Source organism: Geotrypetes seraphini, chromosome 1, assembly GCF_902459505.1.
Source record: "Geotrypetes seraphini chromosome 1, aGeoSer1.1, whole genome shotgun sequence".
In the NCBI taxonomy this organism is placed as follows: Eukaryota; Metazoa; Chordata; class Amphibia; order Gymnophiona; family Dermophiidae; genus Geotrypetes; species Geotrypetes seraphini.
In genome coordinates, this window is record NC_047084.1 from 6,090,715 (window position 1) to 6,113,847 (window position 23,133).

Below are 23,133 nucleotides of genomic sequence, written 5' to 3' on the forward strand. Positions count from 1 at the left end.
GCATGGTGGAACAGCCTATGTCTAATCGGCAAATATGAAAAAGTTCTAGCAAAGCGTAACAACACTCTTACCACATATTCCCTAGTTTGGTCACCCTTATTGAAATATTGTGAATCCCAATAAGCTCTTTTCATGGTATTCCCTCATCTTACAAATGCTTACTCATCCTATATAATAAAAGGCTAACTCGCGCATGCGCAGTCCTATTTGCGTGTTCCGTGCGCTGTAGGTCTGTGGTCGAAGGAGTGCGCATGCGCGCGAATACGTCACCACCCGATCGCCTCCACAAGCCGGACCGCAGCCAGAAGACGTTCTCCGTTTCTCCTGTCGCCGCCGCCGATCTCCGTTTCGCCTTTGCCGCCCACCCCCTTCTCTTCCCGCGGGCCCGAATGGCGATTCCAGCAGCGTGTACATCAGTCTCCACACGCTGCTTCGGGCCCTTCTACTGCCCTGATTTGCTCTGCCGCGTCTCTGATGATGTCATCAGGGACGTGCCAGAGTAAATCAGGGCAGAAGGGCCCGAAGCAGCGTGTGGAGACTGATAAAAGCGCTGCTGGAATCACCACCTTTGTAGTCCGGCCCGCGGGAAGGGGAAGGGGAAGGGACAGGAGGGGGTAGAGGAAACGCTAATGCTGCTGCACAGGGAACTGGTGGGGGGGAGGGAAATGGAGGGGAAGGGAATGCTGCTTTGGACGGACAGACAGACAGAGAGAGGAAGGGAAACACAAAGAAAATAAGAAATACACAGGGGCAGGTGCTCAGGGAACTGGTGTGGGGGGAGGGAAATGGAGGGGGATGGAATGCTGCTTTGGATAGGCAGAGAGAGGAAGGGAAACACAAAGAAAATAAGAAAGACACAGGGGCAGGGGCACAGGGAACTGGTGTGGGGGGAGGGGGATAGAATGCTGCTTTGGACAGACAGAGAGAGGAAGGGAAACACAAAGAAAATAAGAAAGACAGGGGCAGGTGCACAGGGAACTGGTGTGGGGGGAGGGGGATAGAATGCTGCTTTGGACAGACAGAGAGAGGAAGGGAAACACAAAGAAAATAAGAAAGACACAGGGGCAGGTGCACAGGGAACTGGTGTGGGGGGAGGGGGATGGAATGCTGCTTTGGACAGACAGACAGAGGGAGGAAGGGAGACAGAAAGGAAAGAAGAAAGACACAGGGTCAGGGAGATACACAGAAAGACAGACAGGCAAAGGGGGCCAGGGACAGAGACAGACAGAAAGGACAGCGGGAGCCGCTTCAGGAGGGGTGCGGGATGCGGCAGTGGGAACTTTTCCAATGGGTGCAACTGGGCAGCTGTCGGGAACCTCTGATCAGGGGCAGAGCAAGGTAAGAGTATCATAGGGATAAGAAGGAGGAGGGAGGATAAAAAAGGAAGGGATGCCTACTGCTGGACAGGGGGAGAAGGAAAGAGATGCTGATGGACAGGGGAGGTGAAGAAAAAAGAATGGAGGACTAATGTTGGACAGGGGGAGAAGGAAAGAGGTGCTGCTGGACAGGGGGGAGGTAAAACAAAGGGAGAAGGGCTGCTGCTGCATAAGGAGAGCAGTTAAGGGGTGGTGGTGGACACAGTGGAGGTAAAAGGAAGGGAAAATGGACAGGGGGAGCAGGCAAGGGGTGGTGATGGACAGCCAAGGAAAAAGAAAGGCAGAAAGAAAGAAAGCGGCTAAGGAGAGAGAGAGAAAAAAAGACAGACACACACACATATGTTCTAGCACCCGTTAATGTAACGGGCTTAAAGACTAGTTTACTAAATATTGTGTTTCACATCATCAATGCAAGATTCCTACCCTGTTATGTGCTGTTGTATATTGTAACATGCTTTTCTTTCTATGTACACCGTCCTTTGTGCATTGCATATTTGTTGCAGTACTTTTTCCTTTGTTATTGTACTTATCTAAATACTAATAGAAACTTTTGAACAACAAAAAAACTCACAATAAGTGTAACATATAATACAATCATTTTGTACTTTAACATCACTTAATATATCATCAAATTCTAACTCGCATCAAATATCCCCCCTCCCTTATACCCAACAATTATTCCTAAGCAAAATAAATCATAAAATATTCCCACCCACCCCCACCCCACCCTTGATGTGTATGAACAAAAGGGAAAAATTAATACTTATTCTATGCAGTAATTTCAATCTTTACAGTATCTTGTTAATGGCTCCCAAATAACCTGAAATTTCTTAAAATTTCCCTGCTGCATGGTAATTATCCTTTCCATTTTAAATATGTTACATTACATTACATTAACATTACGTTAGTGATTTCTATTCCGCCTTTACCTTGCGGTTCAAGGCGGATTACATAAGAAATTGTTATGATCTTAAGAAGTACATATTAAGAAGAATTTGAGAAATAGTTTGAACATTTTCTAATTTGCTACGGAGTATATTGGTAATTCAGTTTGGAACATATGTGACACAAAGAGTTCCACCAAAAGCTATAATTCAGCCTATTTTTCCAATTATTCATAATCTGTTGAATGGCAACCCCTGTCATAATGAGTAGAAGCTTATTATTATTAGAGGATATTTGGCTTTTAGCCCTCATTGACATGCCAAACAATACGGTGTCATAGGATAATGCCACCGGATTATCTAACAAACTATTTATTTGGCCCCATATTGATTTCCAAAAAGCAAGTATTAATGGACAATAGAATAACAAGTGATCTAATGTCCCAGCTTCAAGATGACAGTGCCAGCATCTATTAGATTTAGAGCTATCTAACTTTTGTAAACGAACCGGGGTCCAAAATGCTCTATGTAACAGAAAAAAACAAGTTTGTCTCATAGATGCAGACACTGTACATCTCATCCTCCAAGCCCAAATAGGTGGCCATAGAGATGCAGTAATTTGATGCTTGATCTCAATGCTCCAAATGTCCCGAAGACAGTGACATTTTTATTGCAAAAATGGTTAATGCATTTCTGCCTTAACTGTTACCATGGAGGGGCATAATCGAAAGGGATGTCTAAGTCCGTTTGTGTCTAAGTCGCAAGTCGTCCAAAGTAAAAAACAGCCTAGGACATATTTTCAAAAAATACGTCCAAAATTTTTTTTCTTTCGAAAATCGTCTAATTACCGTATTTTCGCGGATATAACGCGCGCGTTATACGTGATTTTACGTACCGCGCATACCCCTCGCGCGTTATATGCCTGAGCGCGGTATACAAAAGTTTTTAAACATAGTTCCCACCCCGCCCGACGCCCGATTCACCCCCCCAGCAGGACCGCTCGCACCCCCACCCCGAACGACCGCTCGCACGCGCTCCCACCCGCACCCGCATCCACGATCGGAGCAAGAGGGAGCCCAAGCCCTCTTGCCCGGCCGACTCCCCGACGTCCGATACATCCCCCCCCCGGCAGGACCACTCGCACCCTCACCCCGAAGGACCGCCGACTCCCCAACAATATCGGGCCAGGAGGGAGCCCAAACCCTCCTGGCCACGGCGACCCCCTAACCCCACCCCGCACTACATTACGGGCAGGAGGGATCCCAGGCCCTCCTGCCCTCGACGCAAACCCCCCTCCCTCCAACGACCGCCCCCCCCAAGACCCTCCGCCCGTCCCCCAGCCGACCCGCGACCCCCCTGGCCGACCCCCACGACACCCCCACCCGCCTTCCCCGTACCTTTGTGTAGTTGGGCCAGAAGGGAGCCCAAATCCTCCTGGCCACGGCGACCCCCTAACCCCACCCCGCACTACATTACGGGCAGGAGGGATCCCAGGCCCCCCTGCCCCCGACGCACACCCCCCCCCCCCCCAGCCGACCCGCGACCCCCCTGGCCGACCCCCACGACCCCCCCACCCCCCTTCCCCGTACCTTTGGAAGTTGGCCGGACAGACGGGAGCCAAACCCGCCTGTCCGGCAGGCAGCCAATGAAGGAATGAGGCCGGATTGGCCCATCCGTCCTAAAGCTCCGCCTACTGGTGGGGCCTAAGGCGCGTGGGCCAATCAGAATAGGCCCTGGAGCCTTAGGTCCCACCTGGGGGCGCGGCCTGAGGCACATGGGCCAAACCCGACCATGTGTCTCAGGCCGCGCCCCCAGGTGGGACCTAAGGCTCCAGGGCCTATTCTGATTGGCCCACGCGCCTTAGGCCCCACCAGTAGGCGGAGCTTTAGGACGGATGGGCCAATCCGGCCTCATTCCTTCGTTGGCTGCCTGCCGGACAGGCGGGTTTGGCTCCCGTCTGTCCGGCCAACTTCCAAAGGTACGGGGAAGGGGGGTGGGGGGGTCGTGGGGGTCGGCCAGGGGGGTCGCGGGTCGGCTGGGGGGGAGGGGGGTTTGCGTCGAGGGCAGGAGGGCCTGGGATCCCTCCTGCCCGTAATGTAGTGCGGGGTGGGGTTAGGGGGTCGCCGTGGCCAGGAGGGTTTGGGCTCCCTTCTGGCCCAACTACACAAAGGTACGGGGAAGGCGGGTGGGGGTGTCGTGGGGGTCGGCCAGGGAGGTCGCGGGTCGGCTGGGGGACGGGCGGAGGTTCTTGGGGGGGGGCGGTCGTTGGGGGGAGGGGGTTTGCGTCGAGGGCAGGAGGGCCTGGGATCCCTCCTGCCCGTAATGTAGTGCGGGGTGGGGTTAGGGGGTCGCCGTGGCCAGGAGGGTTTGGGCTCCCTCCTGGCCCGATATTGTTGGGGAGTCGGCGGTCCTTCGGGGTGAGGGTGCGAGTGGTCCTGCCGGGGGGGGGATGTATTGGACGTCGGGGGGGGCATCAGGCTTTCAGGATGGGGACAGACCTTCAAGGGGGGACAGGACTTCAAGGGAGGACAGTGCACGGAAGTCAGGGGGGGTGAACGGAGAGTCGGGACAGCGCACGGAAAGTCAGGGCGGGCGAAAGGAGAGTCGGGCAGCATGCGCGTTATATGCCTGAGCGCGGTATAGAAAAGTTTTTGTACATATCATCGTGATTTCTGCGCGCTATACCCCTGTGCGCGTTTTACAATGGTGCGCGTTATATCCGCGAAAATACGGTATACGTCCTGCAGATCTGATCGTCCAAGCCGCTAAATCGTCCATCTTTATACCACATTTCCATCCAACTTTTCATCCAAGTCAAAAATGCCTAGAACAGGCCCTGTTGGACGTGGGAGGGGTCTGCAAAGTGATGGACTGAACACCCAGACATGGCACCCAAATAGTGGGGTACCTTATAGGGCACTGCTGTGAACATCACAAAAAGGGTGCCCTGTCTTCTCCTCACTACACTTCCCTTATAAGTCATGGTGAGCCCCCCAAACCACCTCCAGAATCTCCTAGACCCACTTATCTACCACCCTAATAGCCCTTATGGCTGAAGGAGCCACTTATATGCCAGTACAAAAGGGTTTTGGGGGTGTTTAGGGGAGTGCACATGTTTCAGTATCAATGCAGTGATTACAGGGTCTTATGGGCATGGGTCCTCCTCTGCATGAGTCCCTAACCCACCCCCAAGACGACTTAAGCCGCCTCTGTGCTGGATGACTAGGCTTTCCTATGCCAGGCAGCCTGGTGATGTCGGTCTGGATGCTGAATTTTAAAGGTGTAATTAATATTTTTATGGGGGGGTGGTCAGTGATCACTGGGGTAGTGTGTGGGGGTCTGTTTTATGTGTTTGCAGTGCTTATCTGGCGACTTTAGGTGGGTTTTTGTGACTCAGACCATGTTTTACATAGTCTAAGTCACAACGTCCAAATTCCGTCAATTCTGTGATTCCCTGTTTTTTATGGCTTCTTTCAATGTGCTTACATTGGGGAAAAAAACAGACCAGCACTTATAAAAGAATAAGAAACTGGTAGTTTGGATTTGAATTTAGCTTCCGCAAGTGACATTCAGGCAAATACTGAAGGTGCACTTTTGTCTAGAATATTTGCAGGGTTGACTTTCATAGGTAGTGTTGGTGCAGTTTCAGTTCTTGGTGCTGGTATTGTGTGGTACATTTCAGAGTGTCTATTTGCAGGGTTTTGAGTTACTTAGTAACATAGTAGATGATTCAATTTAATTTTTTTCTTCTTTTTCTTAGCTATTTCTGGGAAAGAATCCAAAGCTCTGCCCGGTACTGTGCTTAGGTTCCAACTACTGAAATCTCTGTCAAAGTTCACTCCAGCCCATCTACACCATCCCAGCCATTGAAGCCCTCCCCAGCCCATCCTCTATCAAATGGCCATATACAGATACAGACCGTGCAAGTCTGTCCAGTACTGGCCTTAGTTCTTCAATATTTACTATTATTTTCTTATTCTAGATCCTCTGTGTTCATCCCATACTTTTTTGAACTCTATCACCATTTTCTTCTGCACTACCTCTCTTGGGAGCGCATTCCAGACATCCACCACCCTCTCCGTAAAGAAGAATTTCCTTATATTGATCTTGAGTCTACCACCCCTCAGCCTGGCATTGAGAGGTAGTATTGTCTATGATATGATATTTGCAGTACTGACTTCTTATAGCTAAGGTTGGTGCAGTTTCAGTTCTTTATCTCTCCCATTTCTATTCTCTCTTACCTCCTTCAAAACCGTAGGGCCTTCAAACCATCACACCTTCCAATGTTTTGCACTCTGCTTCACGGCCTTACACCTACCCCTCATACAGTCATCTAGTCCCCATTGGACTCCTACCTGATCAGTTGCTTAGCCCCCACTGTGCTGACCAAATCATACTTTACAGCTACAGCTCACTGCATAGCCTCTATCTCAGGTTTTAGTGCTGAAAGCAAAGACCCCTCTGAGTTATATTAGCCACTGTAAGAGGTTCCTTATTCAGCCAACCCCTAATTCTGTAATCTTGGTGTCACCAGCCATACTCTGAATTGATTGAACAGTTTCTTTAATAAATAAAGCAAACAACTTACAGTCAGATGGATTCAATGCAAGTCAAGCCTGTTACATATCTTCTTACTCTACCAGCAGATCAGAGTTAAGCTGGGAGTGTCCACATTATGGAGATGACACCATTCTCCAGACTTAGAAATAAATCTAAGCTGTGTTAGATCGTTAGAACTAAAAGGTGAAAAAACCTGGTGGGAGAACAATACTACACTCAGGTTCTCATCTAGGCATGTGCTCTGAAATATGGCCATTGCTCTCTCCCAGACTGGAGAAGGAAGCAGGCTTATGCTCCTAGGAAGCAGCCCAGCTCTCAGAGAAAGCATCTGGGAATTTAAGTCCACAGAGCACATTACTTATACATCTATTACAAACACTTAACTAGTTTGTATATAAAAAACTGAACAAATGCCTACATAACATGGGGTCAGAACACTCCCCATCTGGTATCACTAGATACCACTATTACTATTTATTTAATGATACCTCACAGTTCTCTCAAAATTCCATAAGTCATTGAAGCTTGACTTGATGACTTCTGGCTTGTCTTGTCATTTCCAATGTGGATGAACTCTCTCTGGTTGTCTCGCAGGAGCTGTAATGAGAGACTTACAACACAGACAAGCACAATATAAAGATAGAAAAATATAGTCTTTCAGTCTCTAGGATGGACAACGGTCCATGATGTCCTCGTCTCAGGTTCCTTCACGATACAGGAAGATCACTTCTGTGACTGGTCGAATGAAGGTCTTTGCTGTCCCTTTGTTCACAGTCTTAACTTCCAGCTTACGAACTTTCCCATCCTTGCTGAGGGAAGGTTTTGCTGATGATGCCCAATGGCCAGCTGTTACACTGTACTTGGCTCTCCAGAGCGCTGACCAACTGGAGAAGCGATGAGATCCCAAGGTGTTGCCTATTACCACCTTTGTAGCAAGAACAGTCATTTCTGGATGACCGAAAGGGTAGAGGAGCCGCACAACTGTTGGACTCATCTTTAAAGAATTCCTGGTCCATGATTTTGAGACACTCTCTGTCTTCTACAGAAAGAATTGGCTTGTCATCATCCTTGGTGACCTGGAACACTGCATCGCCCAGATGATCTTCTGGATCTGGTGGTGAAGTGTTCTGGTAGATGACTGAACTAGGTTCTGATCCTTTCCAAGTGCAGACTTCTTTTACTTGTAGATGATTCTGACAAGACTTGAAAAAGGTGGTGCGCCCATTGGCCAAGATACACGTCTTGAACACATCTCCTCAGACCATTGAGGCAGACGTCACCTACTATTACCCATCCGAGGGCGAGTCGATAAGCATATGGAGCATCAGCTGGTCCCACCTTTGACTCGAGAGCTCTGACCAGGGCTGGTGTGTCTCTTCCTAGTAATTCTAAACCAATTAACAACACTGGATAAATATCAATATTTTATAAGTTTTTCATTGAGAATACATCTTAGGAATTCAGATATCCACCTTTATCAACAGACTCAGGTGATCGGATTCTTCATAATTCCTAGTGTTATTTCCCACTATTTATCATTTTATTTATTATTTCATATGTTTAATATATATTATAAAAGAATGGACTTAGCTTTATTCAAAGTCCATTCCCCTTCCCGACGCGTTTCGTCTAACTTTCTCAAGGTCAGGGGAACTAGAAAATAAAAACCAACAGTAAGTAAATTAGTATACAGTATAGTCCCAGTATTGTTATCCTATATAATAAAATCCTAGCCACGCATGCGCACACCAATCTGCGTGCTTCCATGATCCGTAGGTCTGTGGCCACAGGAGTGCGCATGCACGAGTCCCCAGCCTTACACCTACCTACACTCGCCGGAAGGACTTGCCACCAGCACTGGATTCCCTGCTCTACAAAGACGGGGGTCGTAGGAGGCCTGAAATTGCCCGAACTCACAGCCACTTACCAGCATAAACTTCCCTCCAGCGTTGGCAGCCACAGCATGCTAAACAGGCTGCTTTGCGGCTTTCTCCTGCCGGTGAGTCTCCTGCTGGTGACGTCATCATTGACGTGACAGAGGGACTCAACTTCAGGAGAAAGCTGCGAAGCAGCCTGTTTAGTGTGCTGCGGCTGCCAACGCTGGAGAGAGGTTTGTTAAGGTCATGTCGCATGGGAGGGAGACATAAGAGAGTCACCGGGGGTTGGGCTGGGAGGGTAGAGAAGCGTCTGCCTCGGGTGCTTCAGGCAGCAGCAGCAGCGTTTACAATTCACTGCTGTTGTCGGCTTCAGGCCTTCCTCTCTGGCGGGTCCTGCCTAAGGACCCGCCAGAGAGGAAGACCTGAAGCCAGCAAAAGCAATGAATTGTGAATGCTGCTGCTGCCCAATGAAGTTCAAGGAGGAAAGGGAGCAGAGGGGGATAGAATGGCTTGGAGGGAAGAAGACATGGCAGGGCATGGAGGGAAGGAGGAATGTATGCCAAACCAAGGGAAAAGGAAGGGGGAAGGAAGGAGGAGATGCCATATGGAACACAGAGAGAAAGAGGGCGGACACTGGATGGAAAGAAAAGAGAGAGCAATGAATGGAAGGGGCAAGACAGAAGGTGAACAGTAGATGGAAGGGTTAGAGAGAGGGAGACAGACACTGAATGGAAGTGTGGGGGACAGGGGGAGCAGACGTTGGAAGGAAGTGGAAAGGAGAAAGAAAAAAGGGCACATGCATGATTGAGGGAAGAGGATAGCGTTAGAAATAAAGATAGAGAGACAGGGGGCCAGGAAGAGACACAGACAGAAAGAATGACAGACAGACAGCGTCCAAGGACTGGGCATCCCTCCTGCCAGCGATCATTCTGGAGGGGGGAGCTGCAGGTGCAGACAGCAGAGATTGGGCATCTCTCCTGCTGCAGTCATTTGGAGGGAACGGTTCCATAATTCTCTAGCAGGCACTTATGACAGATGCCGGTTAAAAAATCATGGTTTTAGGCGAAGTCTGGTCCCTCCCACGCCTAAAAGGTCTTGTTTTGGGCATTTGAGACTTGTGAAAATTTTTTTCAAGAATAGGGCTTAAAGGTAAATGGGTGAATAAACTCCTGAACGTACAGCTAGGCCATTCTGGAAAAAAAACAACCACATTTTGGATGTTTTTTTCTAGAATAGACATTTCCCTGCTGCCTACTTTAGGCGCCTAGGGCCTTAGGTCAAAATGGGACTTAGTCGGTTTTTTATTATTGTTATGCCCCTCCATGTATGCATTAGGGCTTAATGCCCCTTAGTAGACATACCCCTTAGCCATATTGAAGGAGGACAGTTTTCTGAGAACTGATTAACATGGACAAAATGCTTTCTAAAATAAAAAAATAAACCTCCTTCCAAATAATTGTAAAGAAGAAATCCATAACATAGTTCTGTTTTGTTTTTCCAAAAACAATCTTAAAGCTGTCTTTTAAAAAAAAACTTGTTCAGATTTTTTTTGTTAAATTGTTATGTGCAGATACAATATTAAACCATTTTGAAAGAGATATCCACTTAATCTGTGCTATAGTAAAGGGCTATATTTACTAAAGTGTGCATTGATGAGGCCTACAGTAAATAACGCATATTTTTGTGCTAAAGCAGATACTAATATGGTATTGCACTTTACTAAACATGGCCCTAAATAAAGAAAAATAATGCAATGCAATGAGAAAAAAAGACTATTTTTAAGCACCCAAGTAAGAAATTGATTTTTATTCATTGAATTTTTTTTCATTCATAGCCTTTTAGTCCAAGAAGCAACATTTGCATGCATATTGCAGTCAAATTTTAATTAATATGGTATAATTCGTGACATGATACCTGAATTGATGTACTGTCACCAGTACCCCATGTTAAAATCAAACCTTGACAGGGGTTTAACACCTTGGAATAGGTCATCATATGATAATACATTTTTACCTTTCAGAATTTGTCTTCAGCCAAGCAAAGTATTACAAGATGGGGTAAAAAAAAAAAAGGAAATAATTACAAATGAAGAGTGACACGGGCTGTGAATAGAACATATGTTAGACTAGGCTGAGGCATCAGTGAATTATATCATTTCATGATGAAGCGGCACTGGGGCTGAACGGAACTATTTTAAACCTTGATGTATTTTATCTTTACTGTATTTGAACTGTCATCTTTGGAGAAAGGTTTTGTGTAATTGAGAGTCAACTCCAATCTGCATGACTTGAAAATGAAGTGTAGGCCAGAGGAACAGTACTATGGAAGAAAAGAAAGCATCTAATAAGGTATAAATGAGAAATAACCTTTTATAACTTGCAGTTACAAATCTATGCTATATAATAGTTTCTTCATTCTGCAGTTCTAAAATCCACTGTTTGTATGAAAAACAAAGTTTCAAAATGTTTGAATTATAGTGTGTACTGCATCCAAAAATAATAATTTTCAGAACTGTCAATTATACAAGATAAACACCATGGAGGGGAAATTTTTGATAGTGCATCTAAGTCCAACGTTGCACATATTCCGCAAGACATCCAAATATTGTGGCGGGGAAACATACATATTCAAACTGCTAGAAGTCCAAAATGTTTTTTTGAAAAATATTTATTTGGACATCTTGGCCTTTAGGACATGAAACTGTTTTGGCCATTTTTGAATACATAAATATCCATGTTCAAAGCATCCTAATCCAGACCCATTTGGATGTGGGAGGGGCCAGCATAGTAATGGATTGGCCACATAGACATTCCAACAGAACAATGGGACACCTTAGAGGGCACTGCTGTGAACATCACATAAAGGGTGTCAGATTTATATCTCACCATAACCCCCTTATAATTTATGGAAAGCTCCCAAAATCCTACTATACCCAACTGTATACCACCTCAATAGCCCTTATGGCAACAGGTGGTACTTATATGGCAGTATAGTAGGGTTTGAGTGGGTTTTGATGGGCTCATACTTAATACCATAGATGATGTTGTTAGAGTGCCTTATAGACCCACTAGGTAACTACATACCTGATACTCTTCTAGGCTTTCCCATACCAAATGCTGTTGTTCTAGAGCTAGATAGGTACTTTTTTGTTCTAATTTTTGTGTGGTGGAAAGGGATCACTGAGCACTGAGGGAGTGTGTGGGTGTCTTACCTTGATGCATGCAGTGGTAATCTGGTCAGTTTGAGCACCTTTGTGGTACTTAGATGCTTCTAAGACAGGTCTACCTCCGAACATCTAAGTTCTATCCAGGATGTCTTACAGAATGTTCGAATTACTGCAAAATGTCCAAAGTAACCCCCTTTATACACGTCCAAAGCCTGTCCATAACACGCTGCCACCACATCCATCTTGAGCTCTGGGCGTACAGAGGCTGGGACACTTCACTAGACTTCCAGAAAGGTGGTTTTGATTATTGGCACTTTGACATCCTGACGATTAGGACATCCAAGTGCTGATTTAGGATGCTTTTTGGACATTTATTTTTTTTGATTATGAGCCCCTTAATATATAGAAAAGCTACAAAAAACAAAAGGGGCAATTTTCAAATTGTCTATTCTGAGACAAAGTCTGTCGATACTTTATACCCACAGATATTGCACCAGTTTTCAAAGAGATAGTAAGAACTTGCTTTCACTTTGAAATCTGACCTTTGGACATATATGGGTGAGGCAACCCTCCTCTTACTACATTTCAGGAGATCATTAAAGACATTGCTTTTCACGTCATAGACTCAAGTTGTATCCCCTTCTAGTTTAAAACCCTGTGGTAACTTCATGTTGCAACTCCTTCTATGTAGTTAAGATCAATACTGTAACTTCATCATATACATTCATATCTTATTGTGAACCACACTGAATCCTTGTCGAAATATGTGGTATATAAGAAACTAGCTGATTACCCGGCGTTGCCCGGATATTTATTTATCCCAAAATGTCCAACCCCCTACATGTCCCACCCCCCTATGTCCCACATGTCCCACCCCCCACGTTACCCCCCCACATGTCCCATATGCCCCACCCCCATGTCCCAACCCCCTACCCTCCACATGTCCCAAAGGAATGTCCCTCTCTATGGGGCTGAACTTAGACTTAAACGGCATCGGGAGTGTCGGTATTCATCTCTGCGAGCCCAAAAACTATGGGTTGGACATTAATATCTGTCGCTTTTGATAATTTTAACATATCACCCCCTTCCCACCCCCACAGTATTTTACCCCGTCCCACCTGCACAATATTTTTCCCCAGATAGTAAGTCATATGTGTACCAAGTTTGGTTGAAATCTCTCCATGCGTTTCAGAGTTATGCTGAGTATTCATCTGTGAGCCCGAAAACACTATGGGGTAGATACTAAAATCTGTCATTTTCAATCATTTTTACATATCCCCCCTTCCCACCCCCACAGTGTTTGTCCTCAGATAGTAAATAATATGTATGTCAAGTTTGGTTGAAATCTGTCCATGCATTGAAGAGTTATGCTGGAACATACATATATACACACACACACATATATTCAAATTATAATGTGAAATATTTGACAAAATGAATACAATACAACTAACGCAAAACTTGATTATAAACAACATTTTTAGTTTCACCTCCAGGAGCAAGAACATATAAAATCTTGGGTGAACCCACCCTTGAGCAAGCAACATAGAGTTGTGGGCCGCGAGACCCCCAGAACATATCACCCCAGGTAGTGAGGGATCTGCATACCAAGTTTCGTTCAACTCGGTCAAGCCGTTTTTTTTTTTTTTAAAGTCAAGCATTTTTATTGAGCAAATAAAACTAAACAAATTATACATAATAGCAACAGAAAGACAACAAAAAGATAATCATCAGATCTAAGCATCCAGAGTACAAGATCAAGGAACAGTAGCGATGCATTCATTGTCATAAGGTGCCAGGGCACAAAAATAAAGTAAGTTTAACCGTGGGACCATGTCCTGTTAGGAAATATTATCGCAGTAATGTTGTAATGGGTCCCAGATACTGTGGAAGGCCCTCATGGATCCCTTACATTCAGCTAGTCTGAATTCATATTTATAACACATAAGCACCAAATTCCACCATTGAGATGTAGGTATGGTATCCTGCTTCTTCCAATGAAATAACACAATTCTAAGAGCCAGGCCCATAAGTATGTCAAATAGAATAGATTGATATTTAGAAAGTGGTGGGTCTAGGCTAGCGGATCGCAGAATAACCAGACAGTAAGTCAATTTTGATGAAAATGGTATGACTTGGCTAATTATGTCTCTCACTTCAGTCCAAAAAGTATAAACAGAGGTACAGTCAAAAAGCATATGTTGGAAGGTACCCAACTCGGACTCACATCTCCAGCAGTTATTTGAGGAGGACTTGGAGACACGTTGCTGTTTAACTGGCGTCCAGATCGATTTGTGGAGTATAAATAGTAGTGATTGTCTGAGGGAAGCGGAGTGCAATGGTCTATTGCTGTGGCACCAAAGCTGATACCATTGCTGTTCAGAGATCTCACAAGTAAGATCAAGAGCCCACGATCTTTGTACAGGAAGCAGGGCGTCTGAATCAGTATTCTGTAGAACACCATAAATCTTGGACATCACATGTGGTTTCGTACTCCAGATAACTAGCTTGTTGGTCAATGATATTGGCGCTTTAGTCAAGTGTTCCAACGTGGGGCCAAAAGCCGCACGTAAGCTATGACATAATTGGAGGTAGTAGTAAACCTGGTTGGAAGGTAGGTTATATTTTTTACACAGCTGGTCAAATGTCAAGAAAGCATGAGCAGATAATATGTCTCTAATATACCATATACCATGTGCTATCCATACACCCCAATGTATCATGCGAGTTCCCACCGTAATATTGGGGTTACCCCAAATGGGAGAGTGGATGGATGTAAACACGGGATGCTGCAAGGTACGACCTAGACGGAGTATCGCTTTTTGAGCAGTCTGCAACACCTCCCACTTACGAAAGCAAGGGATAGTGGTGGAGTAACAGGCTATGTCTAGGTCATAAGGCAGTGCCAACGCACGCTCCAATGTACACCAATAGGGCAAACATATATTGGATAAGGGCATAAACCATTTACTCGCACCCCGTAAGGTGGCAGCATAGGAGTAGCGTGAGTATTGCGGAAAGTTGACCCCTCCTAGATGCCACGGTCTTTTGAGGGTAGATAAGGCAATACGAGGGGGCTTCCCAGACCACAAAAATTTTGTTAAGATCTTGTCAATTCGTTTAAATAAGGTATGTGGAAGAGGTAAGGGCAACATCTGAAGTACATAGAGAATCTGAGGTGTAATCATCATACGAATGGTCTCCAATCTACCCCACCACGTCAGGTACATTGGAGACCATTGGTCACACAATGTTTGAAGCTTGGCTATGAGGAGCTTAACATTTATATCTACTGTATCCTGCCAAGTGCTACAGAAATGTATACCCAAGTACTTAAGAGACGTGGAACACCAAGTAAGACCATATGGAGCAACCATTGCCTGCGTGCAGTGCACATTCAGGGGTAAAACTTCAGTCTTATCCCAGTTGATGGAATAGCCAGAAAGGCGACCAAACCTGGAAAGAAGGTCAAGAATGTTCGGGAGGATATCCTTGGGGTTGGAAACATACAGAAGCACGTCATCGGCAAAAGCCGAGAGCCGTACCTCTGTTGGTCCCACCTGTATACCAGCAATGTTGGGATCAGAGTCAAGTTTGCGCAATAGAGGTTCAAGGGCCAGATTGAATAGGAGCGGCGACAGCGGGCACCCCTGCCTAGTGCCACGAGATAGGGAAAAGTAGGGGGACATTCAATCTGGCCCTGGGGCTCACATATAGGAGGCGAACCATATCATGGAAAACATCACCCAGTTGGTACCATTTCAAAGTGTAAAAAAGATATCTCCACTCCACGTAATCAAAGGCTTTTTCTGCGTCTAGAGACATAACGCACGCCGGAGTGGAGATATCTCTTGCAGCTTGTAACACATGACAGAACACCCTAGAGTTATCAGCAGTCAGACGACCCTTCACAAATCCGCATTGAGTAGGATGAATAAGTAAAGGAAGAGCCTGAGCTAGTCTATCCGCAAGGAGTTTTGCGTATATTTTACAATCATAATTGAGTAATGATATGGGTCTATAATTTTTAGGGAGTAACGGATCCCGCCCTGGTTTGGGGAAGACCACAATATCCGCCTCCACAAAGGTGCCATCACTAGTTCCCTGTTGTAAGAACGCTGTGTATAAGGTGAATAAATGAGGAGTGAGTGTCTTTTGAAAAGTTTTATAAAAACCTAAGGGAAGTCCATCTCCTCCTGGCGCTTTTCCTGATTTCAAACCCCCAATGGCCAATCCTATTTCCGATTCAGAGAGGGGTTTATTGAGTGTCTCAATCATTTGAGGAGGGAGTGTAGGGGGAGTCATGTCTTTGAAAAAGTTATCAAAATCCTCTTGCATAGGGCTAACTCCTGATGTATAAAGGTGTTCATAAAAGGATTTGAATTGGGCAGCGATAGCATTCGGATCCGTGATCAGGGAATCTGCTGTTTTAAGGGCTTTGATATGTCCCGCTCGTTTTTTATGTTTAAGATAATTTGCCATGGAACTCTAGGCACCCAAATCACCACTTTTTGAAAGAAGAGTATTCCCATATAACATGCTCAAAAACAGTAGAAAGTAGTAATCCTACTGCTGTACAGCACTTCTTTCAGCGTAATTTCACTGTTATTTTCAAGGTCCTCAGCGGGCCACCACACACTCAAATCCTTTCATAGTGTGGGGCTTTATGCTCCCATTCGTCATTGGACCATTAACTATAATTATAATTTTATGTTGAAAAAGTTATTTATTATTATAAATGCTAAAATTACTTAGCTTTATGGTTTTGACGTTACTCGGGAGGGTTCAAAAACATCAGCCACCAACATGTTTCGCCCGTGTGTCTCTAGGGCTTTATCAAGGCTCCCTCTCCCTATTCAGAAATAGAAGACATACTTAAGTATGACTAAAAACCATAAGGCATCAAATAAGCACATATTAAATTCAGACTCATACCGTTTGTAGTCAGTTTACTCCCGCCGTCACGCCATATATGAAATGGCGGTCGGGTTCATTCGCGGTCAATTTATACGTGACCCAGACGTAGACGTCCCAAAAGTTCAGGGACGTCAGAGTCTGACGTCAGAACTTACGCTATCCATTTCAACACCTTTTCGTTTACATTGTTTCACTTGGAATAATGTGATATACAGAAACCCCAGGATCTAAACTCATATTAGGGAAGCCCACTCTAATTCATTATTTAGTCCATAAGGGACCACCGTGTTCAGGCGATAAATCCAGCGCTGCTCAATGTAATTAAGACGGCTCTCCCAATCACCCTCAACTTCTTTCTCGGATATTTGATCTATAACCCTCCATTTAATATGTTCAGTCCCATGAGCCTTATCCAGCCAGTGTTGGACAATAGGGGCTTGTACCGCCTTAGTGTTAATACGGGATTTGTGTTCGTTGAGGCGCACATTAATAGCTCTTTTGGTGCGCCCCACGTACACCAGATTGCAGGGGCATACAATTATATATATAACTCTCTTAGTTTTACAGGTTGTGTCAGCCCTCGATCTCACCAGGTAACCTCTTTGAGGGTCAGTCCATTGAAGCCAGTGAAATTACGCTGAAAGAAGTGCTGTACAGCAGTAGGATTACTACTTTCTACTGTTTTTGAGCATAAGATAATTTGCCAGCATCGTCCCTGCTCTGTTACGGTGTTCAAAGTAGAGCGCCCCTTCATGGATCAGTTGTACACCAGCATGTTCTGACAGAATAGAATTGTATTGGAATTTAAGTTTACGGATCTGCATCAAAGCGAGAGAAGTAGGAGAAATATGGTAGGTTAGTTCAAGAGATCTAATTTGGGCTTCAAGAATAGTGAGCTCACGTTTACGGTTTTTGGACAGGTGGGCTGAGTATGCTATGATTCTGCCACGTAAGTACGCTTTATAAGCGTCCCAAATTGTATGATATTTCAACTCCTGGGTAGTGTTATGTAAAAAATATTCCGCAGTCCATTCTTCAACCTGATGAAGAAATGCTTTGTCCGTTAATAAAGCAGAATTGAGGCGCCAAGAGGAGGTGGGAGAAGATGAAGTAGGAAGAGTAAAGGAAAGTAGAATCGCTGAATGGTCCGAGAGAGGACATGCAATAATAGAAGTTGAGCTTATATATTGTATGAGGGATTGTGATAGCAAATAATAATCCAATCTCATCGCTGATGCATGGGGAGCAGACCAAAAAGTAAATTCAAGTTCCCTAGGGTGAAAAAGTCTCCAGGCGTCAACCAAATTGTAGGACTGGGAGATATGCTGTAGAATCGGGAGCGTAGGAGGAGTGCGATACGATGACTGTGATCTGCGATCAAGATGGGCATCAAGAACCAGATTCCAATCTCCCCCCATAATATAAAAATCAGTGGATGTGGAGGCTAGTTCTTTGGCTAGGTCTTTGAAGAAGTCAGTAGATGGGTTATTGGGACCATAGACTGTGAAAAAAGTGTACCGTCGAGAATTGATGTCTATAGTTACTGTTACCCAGCGCCCTTGAGAGTCATGGGATGAATGTAAGACAGTAAATTTGAGGCGTTTAGATATTAAGATGGCCACCCCTCCCTTAGACGAGATTGCAGGAGAGAAAAAGCAATGTGAGACCCAGTCTCTCTTCAATTTAGCTGATTCAATGGAGTTCAATTTAGTTTCCTGCAGAAATACCACCTGAGCTGAGTGATGTTTACAGTACAGTAATGCCTTCTTTCTTTTGATAGGGTGATTTAAACCTCTAATGTTCAATGATAACACTTTACATGAAGCCATCTATGGTCTAATATCTGTTAATTACAAAGTGAGAGACAACTGAAATGCATCGCTGTGAGAGCACATGAAGTGGTCTTGCATACTAAGATCTGATTAGAAAACAAAAAGTAAAACACATGCATACACTCAATCACACAACCCCCCACCCTCCCTACATATATTCCAACTCCCTCCCACCCACAAGACAAGTGCCTTGTAACCAACCCGCCAAAAAGGCGCCCCATGGGCCTATGGAGGGGAAGAGGCACCACAACATGGAGGCTCGAGGCCGCGCACCTCCCCCCACCGACCCCAAAACAAGTCAGTGACATAAACAGAAGCATATTGAGAAACTACTCCACCCTTAGCCCTAAAAAGAGCTAAATTAGATTGCGCAGTTAGTAATAACTAGTAAGGCTACTCATATTGAATATAAAACCATTCGCGCAGATTTGTACAAACTCAAGTGTCCATCCGTTGCAGTTCCTCTTGCTCTTTTAGGAAACGATCCACTTCCGCTGGGTCAGAATATGTTTTGGTGCGATTATTGTGGGTGATTTTAAATCTCGCCGGCGAAAGAAGACCAAAACGTGCTTCAAGTGCACGCAGACGGGGACGCAAAGCCAAAAATTGGCGGCGCTTTTCAGCGGTAGCTTTGGTGTAGTCAGCTGAAATATAAATTGTTTGACCCTGCCATTCAATCTTCCGTATGGATCTCATTTTATCGAGGATCTGGGCCACGTGTTGGAAGCGAAGCAATTTCATGAGCACTGGCCGCGCCTTCTGGGACCCAGTCGGTGATTTAGTTGGCACTCTGTGGGCCCGCTCCACTTCGAGCGGCCGATCAAATTTTAGTGAAAGAACTTTGGGAAGCCATTCTTCAAAGAATGTACAGGCTGTAGACCCTTCGGTCCCCTCATGGAGACCAGTAATTTGTAGATTATTTCGACGACTGTGGTTACCCAAATCATTAAGCTGATCCTCCAGGGTGTGCAGGGCCTTCCGGACCATGGACTGATTGGAGGCAAGATCGTCTATAGCCAGGCATTTGCGCTCCAAAAGCACCAGCTTGGAATCCATGGCTGACATTTTTTCAGTAAGTGATTGTATTTCATGTTTGATATCTTTTATATCATCCTTACTTTCCGATAGCATATTAGATATGAATTGTAATTGGTCCGATATCGTTAGATCCGGGTCTACACGTGGCCGCGGCGCTTCCCCCTTAACTGGAGATGGCGGGTCCGGTTTCTGTCGTTTAGTGCCCGACGTACCTGCAAATGCAGCCTCAATTTTGCCCTGCTTCAGGGCAGGCATCTCCGCTGTAGAATTCAGCGCGAACGAGGGAGCTGGTAAGCGAATGGAGTAGAAATAATGGAGCCGGTGACGGGAGCTCAAGCCCTAAGCCTCCATCTTGTTTGGGCACTCTAGCGCCCCCCCCCCCCCCCGTCAAGCCGTTTTTGAATTACTGTGAGAATGGCAGCTTTTTACATTTTTTCCATTGACATGAATGGGTGAAATCTGAGTTTCTGTTTGTAGCTCCGCCCACGTGTGCAGGTGGGCCGCGAGACCCAAAGAATATATCACCCCAGGTAGTGAGGGATCTGCATACCAAGTTTCGTTCAAATCGGTCAAGCCGTTTTTGAATTACTGTGAGAATGGCAGCTTTTTACATTTTTTCCATTGACATGAATGGGTGAAATCTGATTTTCTGTTTGTAGCTCCGCCCACGTGTGCAGGTGGGCCACGAGACCCCCAGAACATATCATCCCAGGTAGTGAGGGATCTGCATACCAAGTTTCGTTCAAATCAGTCAAGCTGTTTTTGCGTGATCGCAGCACATACACACACACATACATACATACACACATACATACCTCCAATTTTATATATATAGATTGTATGGTATGGTAAGATAGGTTTAAGGAGGGCAGTTTTTAGACAGCCAACTTGCATACATTTCCCTAATGTTGAGGAAAGAAAAATATCTATTACCTACGTAGTAACAAAATAATAGCCATACTGGGTCATACCAATAATCCATGTAGCAAAGTGTTCTGTTTCCACAGTAGCCAATCCAGGCAAAAACCCAAATAATAGCAACATTCCATGCTGCCGATTCCAGGGCAAGCATTGGCTTCCCCCATGTCTGTCTCAATAGCAGACTATAGACTTTTCCTCTAGGAACTTGTCCAAACTTTTTTTTATAACCCAGCTGTGTTAACCACTCTTACCATATCCTCTGGCAATGCATTCCACAGCTTAACAATGAGTGAAAAAATATTTCCTTCTATTGGTTTTAAAAGTATTTCCCTGTAACTTCATTGAGGGCTTCTTTTACTAAGGTGCACTAGGGCTTTAACGCGCGGAATAGCACGCGCTACATTGCCATGCGCACTAGACGCTAACGCCAGCATTAAGCTGGCATTAGTTCTAGCCATGTAGCGCGCAGTAATATCCGGCGTGTGCTAAAAATGCTAGCGCACCTTAGTAAAAGGAGCCCTGAGTGTCCCCTAGTTTTTATAATTTTTGATGGAGTAAAAAGTCAATTCACTTGTATCTGTTCTATACCACTCAGGATTTCGTAGACTTCAATCATACTCGTATGTCCCCTCAGCCATATCTTTTCCAAGCTCAATAGTCTTAACCTCTTTATTCTTTCCTCATACAAGAGGTGTTCCATCCCCTTTCTCATCATGGTCACTCTTTTTTGAAACTTTTCAAATGCTGCTTTATCTTTTTTTGAGATACAACAACCAGAACTGAATACAATACTTAAGGTGAGGTTGCACCATGGAGAGATAATAAAAGCATTATAATATACTTAGCCTTATTTGCCATCCCTTTTCTAATAATTCCTAGCAACCTGTTTGCCTTTTTTTATTTTTGTCGTAGTGCTCATTGGGTAGAAGATTTCAGCATGGAGCGGCATAATAAAAAAACATCAAGGTCCGTTTTGGGCCTAAGGCGCTAGTCGTCCAAAGTTCATTCTCGAAAAATACGTCCAAAATTTTTTTTTTGAGAATCATCTACTTCTACGTCCAGCCGTTTTATCATCCAAACTGCTAAGTTGTCTATCTTTATACCCCATTCTTGTCCAAAAAATTGTCCAAGTCCAAAATGCCTAGAAAAAGACTTTTTCTATGTGGGAGGGGTCAGCAAAGTGATGGACTAGCCACCCAGACATGGCAACAGAGAAGTGGGGCACCTTACAGGGCACTGCTGTGAACTTCACAAAAATAGTGCCACATAAACATCTCACCACAACTCTCTTATAGGTCATGGTGGGCCCCCCAAAACCTACTATACCCATCTGTCTACCACCCCAATAGCCCTTATGGCTGCAGGTACCGCCTATACATTTCCTGAGAATTTAGGTCAGTTCCTGATCACTCCGATCATAAAAAATCCAAAAGAATCCAACAAGCTGTCATCAAACTATAGACCTATAGCTAGCATCCCCTTATTCGTAAAGCTGATGGAAGGCCTAGTTAACCAGAACTTAGTAAAGCACTTGGATAACTTCAGCATACTACAAGAGAATTAGTCAGGGTTCCGCTCAGGTTTCAGCACTGAAACAGTTATAGCCTCTCTACTAGACCTCCTTCACAATTTATTCAGCCAAGGCTCTAATGCACTAGTTCTACAACTTGATCTAAGCAATGCCTATGACTTAGTCGACCACGACATTCTAATCAACTGTTTGGAGTCAATCGGTCTTTCTGGCAAAGTGTTAAATTGGTTCCAAGGTTTCCTGAGTAAACGATCTTACCAAGTCCACAGTAACAACAAACAATCCTGCAGATGGACAAATACTTGCGGAGTCTCGCAGGGCTCCCCTCTATCCCCTACCCTGTTTAACATCTACCTTGCCCCATTGGGAAATCTACTGCAAAGCTTAAATGTCAAATTCTACATCTACGCAGATGACATCACCATAATTCTTCCCCTCACAAACCTAACCTCCAAGACAAAGAATCACCTGGCATTCATCCTAAAACAAATGGAATTATGAACGACAGAATTCAAACTGAAACTCAACACAAACAAAACCAAGTTTTTTCTCACGAGCCCAAATGACAAAATCAAAGATTCTAAAATTTCCTTGAACAGTCAGGACTTCCCTATTGTTGATTCCATAAAAATTCTAGGAGTGACTCTCGACCGATACCTTACTTTAGACACTCACACGGATCTACTGACCAGAAAATGCTTCTCAACATTATGGAAGCTAAGAACCATCAAAAAATACTTTGATGCAGCATCATTCCTTCTACTGGTACAATCTTCTATTCTAAGCATGCTGGTCTATTGCAACATTATTTACTTAGGATCCTTCAAGAAAACCCTTCAAAAACTCTGAATTATTCAACATTATGGAAGCTAAGAACCATCAAAAAATACTTTGATGCAGCATCATTCCGTCTACTGGTACAATCTTCTATTCTAAGCATGCTGGACTATTGCAACATTATTTACTTAGGATATTTCAAGAAAACCCTTCAAAAACTCCGAATTATTCAAAATTCGGCAGTACGTCTGATT

General features: G+C 44.8%; 1 protein-coding gene across 5 annotated transcripts in view; it reads left to right on the forward strand.

Moving 5' to 3' along the window:
- KIAA0825 (KIAA0825 ortholog) overlaps positions 1-23,133 on the forward strand; it is a 500,428-nt gene that overhangs the window by 350,913 nt on the left and 126,382 nt on the right. Inside the window, exon 21 of one of the 5 annotated variants that reach the window (XM_033918081.1) lies at positions 10,718-10,821. The exons of the other annotated variants lie outside the window; for them this stretch is intronic. Coding sequence (XP_033773972.1) covers positions 10,718-10,793 — 76 coding nt within the window. The 3' untranslated portion in view covers positions 10,794-10,821. Of the gene's footprint in view, positions 1-10,717; positions 10,822-23,133 lie in introns of those variants that run through there. 5 annotated transcript variants of the gene reach the window in all.